This window comes from Arachis stenosperma, chromosome 5 (assembly GCF_014773155.1).
Source record: "Arachis stenosperma cultivar V10309 chromosome 5, arast.V10309.gnm1.PFL2, whole genome shotgun sequence".
In the NCBI taxonomy this organism is placed as follows: Eukaryota; Viridiplantae; Streptophyta; class Magnoliopsida; order Fabales; family Fabaceae; genus Arachis; species Arachis stenosperma.
The window spans coordinates 139226667-139244323 of NC_080381.1; the positions used below are offsets into that span (position 1 = coordinate 139226667).

Sequence of the window (17657 nt, forward strand, 5' to 3'; positions counted from 1 at the left end):
GAGGTACCTTTAGATTCTCTCATTACATTTTTGGTGTAAAATATTTGTTTAATTATGTAAATGAAGATTAAACATGGACATCTTAGAAGGCGGTGATGATGATCCTGCTCTATTGTAGATGGGTTGTTAGTTATTCACAGGTGTACATTCTTTAGAAACCACGGTTGCTAACATGATGATGAGTTGATGATACATTTAAGGGTTAGAATTTCATCTTTTGGGTGAATGACAGGACCTAGAAAATATATGTTTCAGCAAATCCTAATCAAATACTTAAGCTAAAATAAGAAAGATATACAACAAAAAACCTTATTCCACTTGGTAGGGTTGATGATGACAAACTTGGATCATTTTGATGCTGCTATGTTATGTTTGATTGGTTGTTTTTTTTTTGACTTTTGAATTTGTATTCGAATGAGATTATAACATTCTAGTTTAGTGTACTTTTAATTTGAATGATATTTTAAAGTTTATTAGACTATAATTATATTTTCATGTGTTTATCTATATTTTATTTATTATTTTATTATAAACAGTTTTTTCGGTTCAACCACGGTCCAACCGGTTGAACCTATGAACCAGTGAACCAGTAGCTAGAGCGGTTTGATGACCGATTCGGTTTTCAGAACCTTGTCCACAACGGTCAACAAATAGAAAAAAACAAAGGGTATTATCGTCATTTCATTGAACACTAGCCGCACTGTTTGTGTGACCATTAATAATGGCCTGCATGACCAAAGTGGGACCCCACATTTTCTCTCCCACTCCAACTTATCATTAGCCAAACACGTCCCCACTGTAGCCGCCAGCTGTAAAGAAAAGGGTATAATTCGTAATTTCACCTTCCCATTAGGGATAAAAATGTATTTTCAACCATTCATTTTTTTTTAATTTTTTTTTCAATTTAGATATCTTAGCCTTGTTCTATTTTACACACACACTCTCTCTCTCTCTCTCTATATGTTCCCTCCCTCTAAAAAATATAAAAATTCAGAGCGAAAAATTTTCTAAAATTGCAGTTCGTGTGTGAAAAGATTGAAAGGGTTTTCCAGAATCCCGAGGAGGAATCTTGCTTCGATTCAAATCTGAGAGAAAGAGAAAGAACAATACTTGTTGTAGTTGATGTGTTTTGTTGTGGATGATTCTTGAATCGAATCGTTTCTGAGAGAGAACCTGAGAGTATAGAGAGAGAAAGGGGAAGTGAGGTTGTGTAAAGTTAGAGTTTTTGTTGGGGTTTGTTGTGAAGAAGAAGAAGAAGAAGAAGAAGATGACGGATGTGATACTGCATATATACGATGTGACGAATAGTGGATCGGAGAAGACGAACAGCACCATTGTCCAGATCAACAAGATCTTCAAGGACGGGATTGGTCTCGGTGGCATCTTCCACAGCGCCGTTCAGGTTAATTCTTTCTTCTTTTTGTCGGTGGCTTTTTGTCACTGTAGATTGGATCTGGTTTTTTCTCTTTTTTTTTTTTTCTCGTGTCTTTCTCTGTTTGTTCTTGATTCATGTGTAGTAATTGAATTGTTCATTAGAGACTGTTAATACCGAATTGTAATTGGCTCAATATGTGACTCACTACTGTTTTGTAATTAGATTTAATCTTTACTTAGTAATTCTTATCTGATTGAGAAACAGTTGTGATTGGCTTGTTTGTAGTATAACTATATAGCTCTTAATTCTATGGATTAATTTGGTTGTTAGAGAAATACTTGGTGTTAATTCTAGACGTTTCATATTAGATTATTATTTTGGGAGTGAAGTGTTTATGGGTTGTCTTTAGCTCTGTAGAGTGCATGGCTGTAAAAGCATGGAGAATAAATTGAGATATGGATTATGGACATTGATTACCATAACTGATGCATGCATGCTTTAAAGCTAAGCTATGACTCCAAGTTGCCATACCTGTGTCCCATACATCCTGGAAAATGGTTACATTTTTGCAAAATGTCGGAAAATTCAATGCTGCACATACATATTTTCTTGGAAAATTGTAATGGAAACCTGTGTTTTATTTTGTCACATGCTGACTTATTAGGATTGTGTGTTCTGCTGACACAGGTTTATGGTGAAGATGAATGGTCATTTGGATTCTGTGAGCAAGGTACTGGAGTTTTTAGTTGCCCTTCTGGAAAAAATCCAATGTACACATACCGAGAATTTATTGTTCTAGGGAAAACAAGCTGTTCCATTTTCAAGGTAAATCAAATATTAAGAGAACTCAGTAGAGAGTGGCCTGGGTGTTCGTACGATCTATTGGCCAAAAACTGCAACCACTTCTGCGATGAATTCTGTGAGAGGCTTGGTGTTCCAAAACTTCCAGGTAAATACGTAACTGTAATGCTACTTATATGATATGTATTTGGGTTTTTTTGGTTGCTAAAAGATGATTCGGTAATATGCATGAGAAGTATTAGAAGTAAAGATGCCTTAGAAATATTTAGGACTATTCATTAACTTTCTTATTAGTTTAACATGATAGAATTGTGTGCCAAACTTAAATATTAGTTTGCATTTCTGTTGTTTCTCTTGAACAACAGAAATGCTGTTGGCTTGGGTTGCATCTGCCTTTATCTTCTGAATATAGGGACAGCAAGTTGGGAAATATCTAGTTAAAATTCATATTAGGGAAGGGTGTGAGGAGGTACTTAGGTGGCTTCGGATTGATTGGATTCTAGGGCTAGATAATGTGCCACTTCCCGTTGTGGATTGATACGCTGAGAGGTGGAGGTTTTAGATCCATGTTGTGGAATATTGCTTCAACTTGGTTTTTTTTTCAATGGTTTTCACTTTTCATGACAGGTTGGGTTAATAGGTTTGCGAATGCTGGTGACACTGCTATGGAAGTGGCTGGAAATACAGCAATACGTGTAAGAAACAAATTTCAAAATCCACTCATAACATGGTGTTTTGTCAAAGATAATATTTCGGGGAATTGTATCATCAAAACATGTTTGTTATTTTGCCATGGTTTGAGAAAAAAATACTGATAACAATTTTCGGTTACTGCAGTTAAGGCAAGCCAAAACAGAGGTTGTATCGGCGAGCAAAGTAGCATTACGGTTCCTTGTAGGTCTTACCAATAATGTCAGAAATGGTGCTCCACCAGAGTCCCCTAATTCAAACAGAGGAGGAGCATCAGCATCACCTAGATTTCAAGCTTCTTGGTTGAAAAATATGATTACCACTGGTGCAAAACCATCTACTAGTTCAGAAGCTGAGAATGAGAACGGGGTTGAGCCTCGACGACCACCGACGCATGAAGATGACAAGGCACTGCTACGGAGTTCATCTTCACATGATTCTTGAGTGTGTGTGTGTGTGTGAAAGGCTCAAAGCAATAGCTGTGAATTGTAACTGTAAGTCAGAAAAGGGAAACAACATATTACATGTTATTCATTGTGTATCAAATGTAAAATTTTCGGTTTCTTGTTCAACTCAAATCTTCTATTGGTGCCCTCTTAAGACACTGTTCATCTAAAGGGGGTTATGATATTTTCTTCCTTCTCAAGTCTCACTTAGATAGATGCAATGTTCTTAATCAGTACTTTTTGTTATCTTACTATAATTCCACGTGGACACTCAGTATGTTTTCACCTTGATTGGGGGGGCTCTCTAGAAACTTAACAGGAAAAAAGTGAAAACTGGTGAGTAATATTTTCATTAAGATGAATTTGCCCGAAACAAAAGTTATTATCTACGAACTTGTATTATTAATAAAAAATTATAATAAATAATCTCTCTTTTTTAGCAAGAATCTATTACCACATCATTTCCATCAACATTATGAGAGAAAGTTGCACGCCTAGTATTCAAATCCTGTTACAAAACAGTTATTGAACAAGATATTAATTAATTAATTAGTATATCTAAATTGATAAAAGGACAACAATACAGCTTAACTGTTCTGTAGCACAGTATCTTAAGACAAATGCATACTAAAGACTTAACTATGATCTAAAAGATTTTATTCATATGAAAGATTTATTCTTTTAATTCTAATGCTTCTAAAGCTTCAAGGGGGAAGGGGTACATGCATATGAAATTAAATAATTTGGTAAAATACAAAGAAATTTGCCAATTGTGGATGTTACAGTAAATATTGTAGCTTAAATTTGAGAAGTAGCTAGAAAGCATGGCCTTAAATCATGAAAGCTAGCTTTAGAAATTCAAAATGACTTCCATCAAGAAAATGATAATAAATCTCTCCCACCAATTAACTTTGGTTATTGTTATTCTCACTAACCTCTGAATTTCCCTGCCAGACTTTTCCGCACTTCATTATTGTTCAACAAATGAAAGAATACTTAAGTTACAAGCTGAAAGAAATTAACATTAAACCCTTTGTAGCATACAAAATCCTATATCAGACTCAATTGTTTCCATTGTTTATTATGCTGAACTGAAATTGCAATGAATGTTGAGCAAATCGGAAGCCTCATTTTCCCTGAAGTGCTCATAGAAAATTCCAAGAAGAACATAAATTTCCTCATTTTCAGTATGACTATGATCTGCAGTAAGAAAGACATGAACTTTGCCTGTGACTTCAATCCAACTGCAACCCGGAATCCTCTTCAACCCTTTCTCCTTCATCTCTGTCCTTAGCATCGACACGTCTGACCACCTAGCCGCTGCAGAATGTGCATTTGACAACATCACATATGAAGACACATCATCAGGATCCAAAGCCAATATCTTTCTTGCTGCAAGCTCCCCTAACTCCATGTTTGAGTGGATTTGACATCCCCCAAGTAATGCCTTCCAAAATCCGATTCCCGGGTCGAAATGCAAACTCTGAAGGAAATGTTTGGCTTCTGTGAAGCGTCCAGAGCGAGCAAGCAAGTCAACCATGCAAGCATAATGCTCAGGTTTTAGCAAATTCGGGCTCTCAAGCCTAGCTTGATTGAAATATGAGTAACCTTCATCAACAAGACCAGCATGATTACAAGCCAAGAGTAGTCCAAGAAGAGTAACCTCATTGGGTTTAGGACCTGTATAACGCATTCTTTCGAAGAATCTTATTGCTTCAACACCTCTTCCATTCTGTGCATAACCACATATTAAAGCATTCCAAGAAACTATGTTCCTTTTAAGAAGTTTGTTGAATACTAGGAGGCTTTCTTCGATGCTTCCACACTTTGCGTAAAAGCTGATAAGTGAATTACCAACAAACCCATCAAGCTTACCCAGAAACTTGATTGCACAAGCATGGAAACTTTTCCCAATTCCAAGGGCCGCGATATTTGCAGCTGCACAAATTACACAGGGAAATGTAGATTCATTAGGTATATATCCTTCTTTAAGCATGTCAATGAAAAAATTCACAGCCTCTTCATTATGGCCTGTTTGACTGCAGCCACCAACCATTGCATTCCAAGAGACAACATTCCTCTCAGGCATCTCGGAGAAAATGCGTAAGGCATCTTCGAACATGTGTCTCTTCAAATATCCAGAGATCATAGTTGTATAAGACACCACATTGGGATGTTGGGTATCTCTGAAAGCCTTCAGTGCTTCTTCCATAGTACTCAATTTCACATACAAATCAAGAAGAGCACTACCAACAAATACATGAGAACCAAGGCCAATCTTTGCTGCACAGGCATGCAGCTGCCTGCCAAGATGAACATTTCCAAGTACAGTGGAGGAGTGAATCACAGTTCCAAAAGTGAACTCGTTTGGCCTAATTGTCGAGGCAAGCATTCTTGAGAAAAGATAGACAGCTTCTTCATGGCAGTGCCGTTTAGCGAAGCCACCAATTATGGCAGTGGCTGATGTAACAGTTAAGTCAGACATTTCCTCAAACATGTGACAGGCAACTTGGAAAGTGATTAAACCTGAGCCATACAGAGGAATCACTCTTTCTACAGGTGACGTTCCATGCTTGATGGCATGTTTTTGGTGGGTTCCAGTCAGATAGCCATATGAAACAACATGGGGTGTGATCCATGTAGGAGGAGCAATAGATAATCCAGAAACTATGGTTTTCATATTAGTCTTCATCCAATGTGGAAGTTAAGGTTTGTTAGTAACCACGAATTATGTTTTGTTTCCCTCAAATCAAATGAATTTGGTTGGATGCTCGCTCTGTTAACTGTCTTTTTGTCAATTATAATACATGTTCTGTTGTAAAAAGGAGGGGGGACGCCATTTAGTGCTCCAAAAATAAATGGAGTAAAAGATTGTCTTTGAAGTTTTAACTTTTAAAAGCACTTTTTTATTTTTGGTCATACAACACATTCACACACACACCGACCTGGCAGCTCCACTGGGATTCGATCCAAGTGTGGCTTCATTTGGGACAAACATCTTTGCCACTACATCACATACCTCACCACAAGTTTAGAATGCTCTCAAATGTGATTCGATCCTAGTGTGACTTCATTTGGGGCAAACATCTATCTTTGTCACTACATCACATGCCTCACCACCATTTTAGAATGCTCTCAAATGTGAAGAAAGAGAAAAAATATTTTTATTGATTTTTGTTTTACTTTGGGCTAAATCCAGTAGTATTTCAATATTGGGTCATCAAAACACTTTTTTTTGGGTCGCAAACCCATTTTAAGTTGGAATAATTTTTTATTTAAAATTGTAGTGGATTAAAATTAGTAATAAATCAACCAACTTGGGTTGTTCGAGTGGTTAGCTCGCTGACCCTTAAATGGAGCTCAGATCCACGACGGATTAGTCTTTAACCTGTCGGGTTGGGAAATACCGTTTGGGTAAACAAAAAAAATAGTAATAAATCAAAGAAAAAAAATAATTTTATGATTTTTTATTTAAAATTTATTTGGATCGAGAATGGTTTGTTTTATTATTTTCGTTTTGGATTATTTTATTTTAAAATTGATATTGAACTATTATAATAAAAACATAAAAAAATAAAAAAATAAAAATATCTTTTTACAGTTAATTTTAAAAGACTAAAATATCATTTAAAATTAAGATTATTTAATTTGAATTAAGAATATGATTTAATTTTAATAAGGAAATACATATTTTTAGTTAATTTTTAAAATACACAAATGTCCTTTTAAAATTAAAGTTATTTGATCGTTTTAAATATTAAAAATTTAAATTTAAATTTAGAATAATAAAATTATCATTTTTGAGGAATAATTTTAAAATATATATTTAAAAATTAATTAAAAATACAAAGCAATCTCTTTAATATTAATGTGTTTAAAAGGTATTTAAAATATCCTATTTAAGATATATGTTAAAGAGACTCTTTTAGAAAAAGTATTATTTAATGGAATTAGGATGTTCAAAATTAAATTTTGATTTTAAATAAATAAAATATAATTTTAATAAGAATGTTAAAATAAGTCGAAATGAATTGCTAAAAAATGATGCTTGCAAAACTAAAAAAATTTCATCAAATTACATTGTCAAACTTGCGAAATTTTATCGAAATTGAACGAGACGAACCAACTATCAGATTAAAATTTTTTTAATAAAACACTGGTGATATATACACACAAAAATAAAATTATGATTTACAAACACGCGCCTTTATCTTTTTTTTTTCGATTATTTGTTTCATTTATTTTATTTTTTATTTTTTATTAGTTTTTTTAGCATTTTCACATATATGTGGCCTTGTTTCTTAAATAAATATTTTTTTTATCACAAAACTATGTTTTTGTTTTTGTCTTATATTGTATAGTAAATGTTGTGATTGTTTTAAAGTTGTTAGTTGTGGAAAATTAATTTAAAATAAATATTTTTATTATTTGTAGTAATTTGAGAATAGATATTATGATAAATAATTTTATTGACGTAAAAAATTTAAAAGATTATGAAAAAATTGTGTTTGAATAATGATTGAATTTTTATTTCTTATAATTTTTATTAGATTAATTTTAATTATATTTTACTTTAAAAAGAGAGTTAAATAGATTAGCATGTTGGCTCGTTATAAAATGAGACAAATTAACATTTTAAGTTCGGTTTACTTTGACGGGTCGAATCAATCTGCTTTGTCTTTAGGTAAACATTAACAGGAAGAAATCTGTTTCGCCATTTCTAATTTTTAGGTAACTATTGTGTAACACCCTACCATACTTAATCTTATGCTTAAGTCATAAGATTGAGATAGTAAGGTATTACGACCTCTAAAAGTAAATATATATATATATATATATAATAATAATAATAATAATAATAATAATAATAATAATAATAATAATAATAAGAAAAGAGATATTTAACTAGGAGTCTTGAAAAACGGGTAAAACAAAATCGCAAAATAAAAACGTAATGTTCAAGAAACGAGATAACTTGCGTGCCAAGAAAGCTGTAGTTAACAAGTGAAAGATAACGAAACTGGGAATAGAGGATCAAAAATACAAAGTAACAAGCTCCTAACTCAGCCTGCGAAGCCAAGGCTGGCCGGAGAGTATTTACATACATATATACATATCCCAAAAACCCCAAAATATATAAAAAATCCTAACTCTCCTTAAACCTCTAAGAGGAACAAAATAAACAAGTTTCTTGGAGAGAAAGCTAAGTACATATATACATAAGCTGATAAACACAAAAACCCAGGAACCGCTCCACTTCAGGGACCCAGACGTCTAGCGAGGAGTCTCTTGACCTGCATCTGAAAACAACAACAGTATGGGGTGAGAACAGGAGGTTCTCAGCATGGTAAAGGTGCCACACATATAATATATAAGGTCCTGAGAATGCCAGAGGCAATCCTAGAATGCCGACACTCAGATTATAAAACTTAAAGAACTAAGCAGAAACCATAAATCAGGGTGGTTCTCTAAGGCTTTCTAAACTAAATCAATTTATTAAATCTAACTAAAACTTAACTAGAATCCCAAATCTCTCCGTCTTTTCCTCTATTTCTGGTAATTACAAAGACAAACAAGCAGACAAAGCAAGCACAGGTAGAATACCGATAATACAGATATCAATTATGACAATTAGCATAATATAATCAATTAGGAAATCCTAATTAATGCACAAACAAGCAATACATACAAATGCATATGATGCATGCCTATCCTATGGCTGTTGATATCGACTGTCGGTTACGTAGCCATCCCGACATATTCTCAAGCTCAAAAATACACCATGGGGAAAATCCCCAAGCTGACATGGGAAAAAAAATGCCCCAAGCTCAATAATATCTATGGGACGAATCCCAAACTGACATGGAGAGAAGAGACAACACCCCAAGCTGACATGAGGGAGATAACAGCCCCAAGCTCAATATATTCAATCATGAGGGAGAGAACACCCTCAAGCTAAACATATTCAATTATTTCTCATAATTGTCAGTTTCATTTTCGATACTAATTCATATCTCGTCTCATCATTCTCAATTTTACTTAACCCATTGCTCATACATTTAATTATTCTTGATTAATTAACATCATCAATTCTCAATTCTTCACATTACTGTCTTACTTGCCTCATACATTTCATAATGTAAAAAATCAATCATTCAAACCTTAACATCATAATTCATTCATATATACACCTCTCTCTTATACAATCTATCATTTTTAACATTGACTTCACTCCCAAGTTACCTCTATTTCCTAGCTTCAGCTAATTACTAGGATAAATATCACTTTTTATAACTAAGAGAGTGAAAATAGAGATTTAGAAGTCTGAAATTGACTTTAAAATATATAAACTAGTTTTGTAGAAAACAGGGGCCACGCGAGCACGTGGGCCACGCGTACGCGTAGGTGAGAACATCATGTCACGCGTACGCGTGGTCATGCATGTTGACTCATCACGCGCATGCATAGGTTTCTCGTGCATGCGCAGTTTAAAATACCATGCCACGCGTACGCGTGGGCATACGTTGTTAAAAAAAACACAGTTCACCCAAAAAGCTGCATAATGCCCAGAAATTTGCTTTACCCACCTGCATAACACATATTCCACACCCTAACTTCCGATGCTCATAACTTTTGCTTCAAAATTCTGTTTTTCACAAAATTTATACCGTCCAAAAGCTTGTAAAATCATCTTTAAGTTGAAAGAAATTCCACCTCCAATCAAAATTTGAAGCTCTAATTATGAGCCGCTGAAGTTCGGCCGAAAACCAAATTTTTCAAAAAGACTTCAAACCTCATTTTCTTTTCAAAATCCATTCCCACTCAATCCGACATACCATAACCATCAATATAACTTGTCCTTAATCATAGCACAACAATTCTTGTAACCTTAGCTCAATAACATTACATTTCAACCCAACTTCACAAGTTTTAGTCACAACCTAGCATATTACTCTACATACACATATTGTCACCATCATGAAACTCTTCAACCATCATCACAACATTATTCATTATGTCAATACCAACAAATCCAAATAAACACCACTCAACCTCAATCATATCATTACAATGCCATAATCATAAGTCTTTCAACCATCATCATTATACTAGCATATATATATATATATATATATATATATATATATACACACACACACACACACAATCAGCCCACATTGTCAATTGCTCAACACAAATCCAACACCTATTTATCCATCAATATCACAAAAGCTAATCATTTAACACATTCAACCATTTTAACTTATCCTATAGTTTTCTAGCCTAAGTTTTCACAGAGCCTTACATATTAATTATGCGAAACCTAAATCATACCTTGACCGCTTTTATTTATTGTCCAAAGCAACACTTAAGCCACACACACAGCTCCTCAATTCATAAGATCACCAAGACTTGACACCAATCCAAGGCATCCAATGTCCACAATATCAAGTTCCACTTACAAACACACCACCTAATACAAATATACAACACATATATATACCCAACTCAATATCTATTACCCAAATTCAGAATTTAGATAGGGCTATGGTTTCCTTACCTTATTCGAGTTTTGCATAAGCAAGAGTGAACGTGTTTATTTTAAGAGCCGCAATTAATCGAACCGGTTAATTAAGCGGTTATATTGTCTAAATTTGATTTTGAAAAGTTAGAGTGAGAATTTGAGATTTTACATATCATTTTTGGACTCAGTGGGTCTTTTCGAGTCAGAAAATGTGTTTCTGCAAAAAATCGTGAAAAATCGCGAACCGACAATTGAACCGGTTCAAGTTTGCCCGGTGCTGCGCGAGAAAAAGTGGAAACAGTAAAAAATCTTAGAAAAGCATTAGAAATGGAAAACCGGGTGTTAATTTTAAAGGTTTGGCCCGAAGTTAGGCCAAACGGACTAAAAACGCTAACGGGTTGAACCGGGCCCAAGTCCAACATATAAATACACTTAAATGAACCCATTTCAACCATATTCACCCTCATAACATAAACACAACAGCAGCTGAAGTGAGGAGAGAGGAGAGAGGTGAGAGCTTTCCACCATTGTTACTATTCACCATCTTCTTCTCAAGCTCATATCTTGAGCTACAGAGCTCCGATTGTCGCACTGTTTATGGCTACACGTTCCTTGTGAAAAGCTCTACAAAACCCATTCAAGAAACTGGAAAGGTAATCACGAAATCTTCTCAGTTTTTTGGTGCGCGAAATTGTGAACTATACTTTTCACAACTCTCATAATCCCTGGTAATGGCTCCAAAAACTTGGTGCGCTCAATACCATGGCATTACACAACTTCGCACAACTAACCAGCAAGTGCACTGGGTCGTCCAAGTAATAAACCTTACGTGAGTAAGGGTCGATCCCACGGAGATTGTTAGTATTGAAGCAAGCTATGGTCATCTTGTAAATCTTAGTCAGGCAAACTCAGATATATATGGTGATGAACGAAAATAACATAAAAGATAAAGATAGTGATACTTATGTAATTCATTGGTAGGAACTTCAGATAAGCGCATGAAGATGCCTTCCCTTCCGTCTCTCTGCTTTCCTACTGCCTTCATCCAACCCTTCTTACTCCTTTCCATGGCAAGCTCGTATAGGGTCTCACTGTTGTCAGCAGCTACCTCCCATCCTCGCAGTGAAAGCTAATGCACACACTCTGTCACAGTGCTGCCAATCACCGGTTTGGTTCCCTCCCCTACCGGAATAGAATAACTCTTTTGCGTCTGTCACTAACGCCCAGTAGGTTACAGGTTTGAAGCACGTCACAGTCATTCAATCATTGAATCCTACTCAGAATACCACAGACAAGGTTAGACCTTCCGGATTCTCTTGAATGCTGCCATCAGTTCTTGCCTATACCACGAAGACTCTGATCTCACGGAATGGTTGGCTCGTTTGTCAGGCGAGCACTCGGTTGTCAGGCGATCAACCATGCATCGTGCAATCAGGAATCCAAGAGATATTCACCAAGCCTCAAATGCTTGTAGAACAAGAGTGGTTGTCAGTCACTTTGTTCATGAGTGAGAATGGTGATGGGCGTCAATCATCACCTTCATCATGTTGAAGAACAAGTGATATCTTGGATAAAGAACAAGCGGAATTTGAATGAAAGAACAATAGTAATTGCATTAATACTCGAGGTACAGCAGAGCTCCACACCTTAATCTATGGTGTGTAGAAACTCCACCGTTGAAAATACATAAGCATAAGGTCTAGGCATGGCCGAATGGCCAGCCTCCCAATGATCTAAGAACTAAAATGTCCAAAGATGATCTAGAGATCTAAAAGTGATCAAAATATTTCTATACAATAGTAAAAGGTCCTACTTATAAGAAACTAGTAGCCTAGGGTGTACAGAAATGAGTAAATGACATAAAAATCCTCTTCCGGGCCCACTTGGTGTGTGCTTGGGCTGAGCAATGAAGCAATTTCGTGTAGAGACTCTTCTTGGAGTTAAACGCCAGCTTTGGTGCCAGTTTGGGCGTTTAACTCCCATTTAGGTGCCAGTTCCAGCGTTTAACGCTGGGATTTCTTGAGGTGACTTTGAACACCGGTTTGGGCCATCAAATCTTGGGCAAAGTATGGACTATTATATATTGCTGGAAAGCCCAGGATGTCTACTTTCCAACGCCGTTGAGAGCGCGCCAATTGGGCTTCTGTAGCTCCAGAAAATCCACTTCGAGTGCAGGGAGGTCAGAATCCAACAGCATCTGCAGTCCTTTTGAGTCTCAGAATCATATTTTTGCTCAGGTCCCTCAATTTCAGCCAGAAAATACCTGAAATCACAGAAAAACACACAAACTCATAGTAAAGTCCAGAAAAGTGAATTTTAATTAAAAACTAATAAAAATATACTAAAAACTAACTATATCATATCAAAAACATACTAAAAACAATGCCAAAAAGTATACAAATTATCCGCTCATCACAACACCAAACTTAAATTGTTGCTTGTCCCCAAGCAACTAAAAATCAAATAAGATAAAAAGAAGAGAATATGCAATGAATTCCAAAAACATCTGTGAAGATCAGTATTAATCAGATGAGCGGGGCTTTTAACTTTTTGCCTCCGAACAGTTTTGGCATCTCACTCTATCCCTTGTAATTCAGAATGATTGGCTTCTTTAGGAACTTAGAATCCAGATAGTGTTAATGATTCTCTTAGTAAAGTATGATGATTCTTGAACATAGCTATTTATTGAGTCTTGGCTGTGGCCCAAAGCACTCTGTCTTCCAGTATTACCACCGGATACATACATGCCACAGACACATAATTGGGTGAACCTTTTTAGATTGTGACTTAGCTTTGCTAAAGTCCCCAATTAGAGGTGTCCAGGGTTCTTAAGCACACTCTTATTGCCTTGGATCACAACTCTTATTCTTTCTTTTTTTCTTTCTTTCTTTTTTTTTTCGTTTCCTTTTTTTTCTTTTTTTTTCCGTTTTTTTTTTTTGAAATGCTTTTTCTTGCTTCAAGAATCATTTTATTGATTTTTCAGATCCTCAGTAACATGTCTCCTTTTTCATCATTCTTTCAAGAGCCAACATTCATGAACCACAAATTCAAAAGACATATGCACTGTTTAAGCATACATTCAGAGAACAAAAATATTGCCACCACATCAAAATAATTAAACTATTATAAAATTCAAAATTCATGCAATTCTTTCTTTTATCAATTAGGCACGTTTTTATTGAAGAAAGGTGATGGATTCATAGGACATTCATAACTTTAAGGCATAGACACTAAGACACTAATGATCACAAGACACAAACATGGATAAACATAAAGCATAATTTTCGAAAAACAGAAGAACAATAACAAGGAAATCAAAGAACGGGTCCACCTTAGTGATGGCGGCTCTTTCTTGCTCTTGAAGATCCTATGGAGTGCTTGAGCTCCTCAATGTCTCTTCCTTGTCTTTGTTGCTCCTCCCTCATGATTCTTTGATCTTCTCTAATTTCATGAAGGATGATGGAGTGTTCTTGATGCTCCACCCTTAGTTGTCCCATGTTGGAACTCAATTCTCCTAGGGAGGTGTTTAGTTGCTCCCAATAGTTTTGTGGAGGAAAATTCATCCCTTGAGGAACCTCAGGGATCTCATGATGAGTGAGGTCTCTTGTGTACTCCATCCTTTTCTTGGTGATGGGCTTATCCTCATCAATGGTGATGTCTCCCTCTATGTCAACTCCAACTGAATAACAGAGGTGACAAATGAGATGAGGAAAGGCTAACCTTGCCAAGGTGGAGGTCTTGTCCGCCACCTTATAGAGTTCTTGGGCTATAACCTCATGAACCTCTATTTCTTCTCCAATCATGATACTATGGATCATGATGGCCCGGTCTATGGTAACTTCGGACCGGTTGCTAGTGGGGATGATTGACCGTTGGATAAACTCCAACCATCCTCTAGCCACGGGTTTGAGGTCATGCCTTCTCAATTGGACCGGCTTTCCTCTTGAATCTTGCTTCCATTGTGCGCCCTCTTCACATATGACTGTGAGGACTTGGTCCAACCTTTGATCAAAGTTGACCCTTCTAGTGTAAGGATGCTTATCTCCTTGCATCATAGGCAAGTTGAACGCCACCCTCACACTCTCCGGACTAAAATCCAAGTATTTCCCCCGAACCATAGTGAGATAATTCTTTGGGTTCGGGTTCACACTTTGGTCATGGTTCTTTGTGATCCATGCATTGGCATAGAACTCTTGAACCATCAAGATTCCGACTTGTTGAATGGGGTTGGTAAGAACTTCCCAACCTCTTCTTCGGATCTCATGGCGGATCTCCGGATATTCACCCTTTTTGAGTGAAAAGGGGACCTCGGAGATCACCTTCTTCAAGGCCACAACTTCATAGAAGTGGTCTTGATGCACCCTTGAGAGGAATCTATCCATCTCCCATGACTCGGAGGTGGAAGCTTTTGCCTTCCCTTTCCTCTTTTTAGAGGTTTCTCCGGCCTTGAATGCCATAAATGGTTATGGAAAAACAAAAAGCAACGCTTTTACCACACCAAACTTAAAATGTTTACTCGTCCTCGAGCAAAAGAAGAAAGAAGAGAGTAGAAGAAGAAGAAATGAGGAAGAGGGGGAAGGTGGTGTTTAGGTTGTGTGAAAATGAAGAGTTGAAGAAGGGTATTTATAGGAGAGAGGGGGTAAAGGTTCGGCCATTATGGGTGGGTTTGGGAGGGAAAGTGGTTTGAATTTGAAGGGTGAGGTTGGTGGGGATTTATGAAGGATGGATGTGAGTGGTGAAGAGAAAGATGGGATTTGATAGGTGAAGGGTTTTTGGGGAAGAGGTGTTGAGGTGATTGGTGAATGGGGGAAGAAGAGAGAGAGTGATGGTAGGGTCCTGTGGGGTCCACAGATCCTGTAGTGTCAAGGAAAAGTCATCCCTGCACCAAATGTTGCTCAAAATCACGTTTTGAGCCATTTCTGGCGTTAAACGCCGGGCTGGTGCCCATTCCTGGCGTTTAACGCCAGGTTCTTGCCCTTTACTGGCGTTTAACGCCAGTCTGGTGCCCCTTTCTGGCGTTAAACGCCCAGAATGGTGCCAGACTGGGCGTTAAACGCCCAACAGCTAGCATTACTGGCGTTTGAACGCCAATTTCTTCTCCTCCAGGGTGTGCTGTTTTTCTTCCTGTTTTTGCTTTTTTCATTGTTTTTGTGACTTCTTATGATCATCAACCTACAAAAAAGATAAAATAACAAAAGAAAATAATTAATTATAAAACATTGGGTTGCCTCCCAACAAGCGCTTCTTTAATGTCATTAGCTTGACAGAGGGCTCTCATGGAGCCTCAGAAATGCTCAGAACCGTGTTGGAACCTCCCAACACCAAACTTAGAGTTTGAATGTGGGGTTTCAACACCAAACTTAGAGTTTGGTTGTAGCCTCCCAACACCAAACTTAGAGTTTGACTGTGGGGGCTCTGTTTGGCTCTGTTTTGAGAGAAGCTCTTCATGCTTCCTCTCCATGATGACAGAGGGATATCCTTGGGCCTTAAACACCAAGGATTTTTCATTCACTTGAATGATTAACTCTCCTCTGTCAACATCAATCACAGCCTTTGCTGTGGCTAGGAAGGGTCTGCCAAGGATGATGGATTCATCCATGCACTTCCCAGTCTCTAGGACTATGAAATCAGTAGGAATGTACTGGTCTTCAACTTTAACCAGAACATCCTCTACAAGTCCATGGGCTTGTTTTCTTGAGTTGTCTGCCATCTCTAATGAGATTCTTGCAGCTTGCACCTCTAAGATCCCTAATTTCTCCATTACAGAGAGGGGCATGAGGTTCACACTTGACCCTAAGTCACACAAGGCCTTCTTGAAGGTCATGGTGCCTATGGTACAAGGTATAGAAAACTTCCCAGGATCCTGCCTCTTTTGAGGCAGTTTCTGCCTAGACAAGTCATCCAGTTCTTTGGTGAGCAAGGGAGGTTCATCTTCCCAAGTCTCATTTCCAAATAACTTGTCATTTAGTTTCATGATTGCTCCAAGGTATTTAGCAACTTGCTCTTCAGTAACATACTCATCCTCTTCAGAGGAAGAATACTCATCAGAGCTCATGAATGGCAGAAGTAGGTCCAATGGAATCTCTATGGTCTCATTTTGAGCCTCAGATTCCCAAGGTTCCTCATTGAGGAACTCAGAGGAGAGTGGTGCACGCCCACTGGGGTCTTTCTCAGTGGCGTCTTCTTCCTCTCTTTCCTCTCCATATTCGGCCATGTTGATGGCCTTGCACTCTCCTTTTGGATTTTCTTCTGTATTACTTGGGAGAGTACTAGGAGGGAGTTCAGTAACTTTCTTGCTCAGCTGACCCACTTGTCCTTCCAAATTTCTGATGGAGGACCTTGTTTCATTCATGAAACTTTGAGTGGTCTTTATTAGATCAGAGACCATTGTTGCTAAGTCAGAAGTATTCTGCTTAGAACTCTCTGTCTGTTGCTGAGAGGATGATGGAAAAGGCTTGCCATTGCTAAACCTGTTTCTTCCACCATTATTGTTATTGAAACCTTGTTGAGGTCTCTCTTGATTCTTCCATGAGAGATTTGGGTGATTTCTCCATGAAGAATTGTAGGTGTTTCCATAGGGTTCTCCCATGTAATTCACCTCTTCTATTGAAGGGTTCTCAGGATCATAAGCTTCTTCCTCAGATGAAGCTTCCTTAGTACTGTTTGGTGCATTTTGCATTCCAGACAGACTTTGAGAAATCAAATTGACTTGTTGAGTCAATATCTTGTTCTGAGCCAATATGGCATTCAGAGTGTCAATCTCAAGAACTCCTTTCTTCTGACTAGTCCCATTGTTCACAGGATTCCTTTCAGAAGTGTA

At 37.0% G+C, this 17657-nt stretch overlaps 2 protein-coding genes across 2 annotated transcripts; one reads left to right on the forward strand and one right to left on the reverse strand.

The window, feature by feature from the left end:
- The first annotated feature begins 872 nt into the window (after window positions 1-872).
- Window positions 873-3582, forward strand: LOC130981951 (deSI-like protein At4g17486). Its single transcript, XM_057905726.1, has 4 exons — window positions 873-1402; window positions 2063-2324; window positions 2804-2871; window positions 3014-3582. Exons 1-4 carry the CDS (start codon window positions 1268-1270, stop codon window positions 3308-3310), a joined length of 762 nt encoding a protein of 253 aa, XP_057761709.1. The 5' UTR covers window positions 873-1267; the 3' UTR covers window positions 3311-3582.
- Window positions 3583-4096: 514 nt separating this feature from the next.
- LOC130982602 (pentatricopeptide repeat-containing protein At5g42450, mitochondrial-like) lies at window positions 4097-6327 on the reverse strand. The gene has a single exon (XM_057906641.1). The coding sequence runs from the start codon at window positions 6002-6004 to the stop codon at window positions 4394-4396; it is 1611 nt and encodes a 536-aa protein (XP_057762624.1). The 5' UTR covers window positions 6005-6327; the 3' UTR covers window positions 4097-4393.
- Window positions 6328-17657: the final 11330 nt, after the last annotated feature.

What these genes read in the sequence shown, in the direction of transcription:
- LOC130981951 (XM_057905726.1), top strand. Translation starts at nt 1,268, where the DNA reads ATGACGGATGTGATACTGCATATATACGATGTGACGAATAGTGGATCG. An exon ending in TCTTCCACAGCGCCGTTCAG is followed by an intron (nt 1,403 to 2,062) that starts GTTAATTCTTTC and finishes CTGCTGACACAG; the next exon opens with GTTTATGGTGAAGATGAATG. An exon ending in TGGTGTTCCAAAACTTCCAG is followed by an intron (nt 2,325 to 2,803) that starts GTAAATACGTAA and finishes TTTTCATGACAG; the next exon opens with GTTGGGTTAATAGGTTTGCG.
- LOC130982602 (XM_057906641.1), bottom strand. Translation starts at nt 6,004, where the DNA reads ATGAAGACTAATATGAAAACCATAGTTTCTGGATTATCTATTGCTCCT.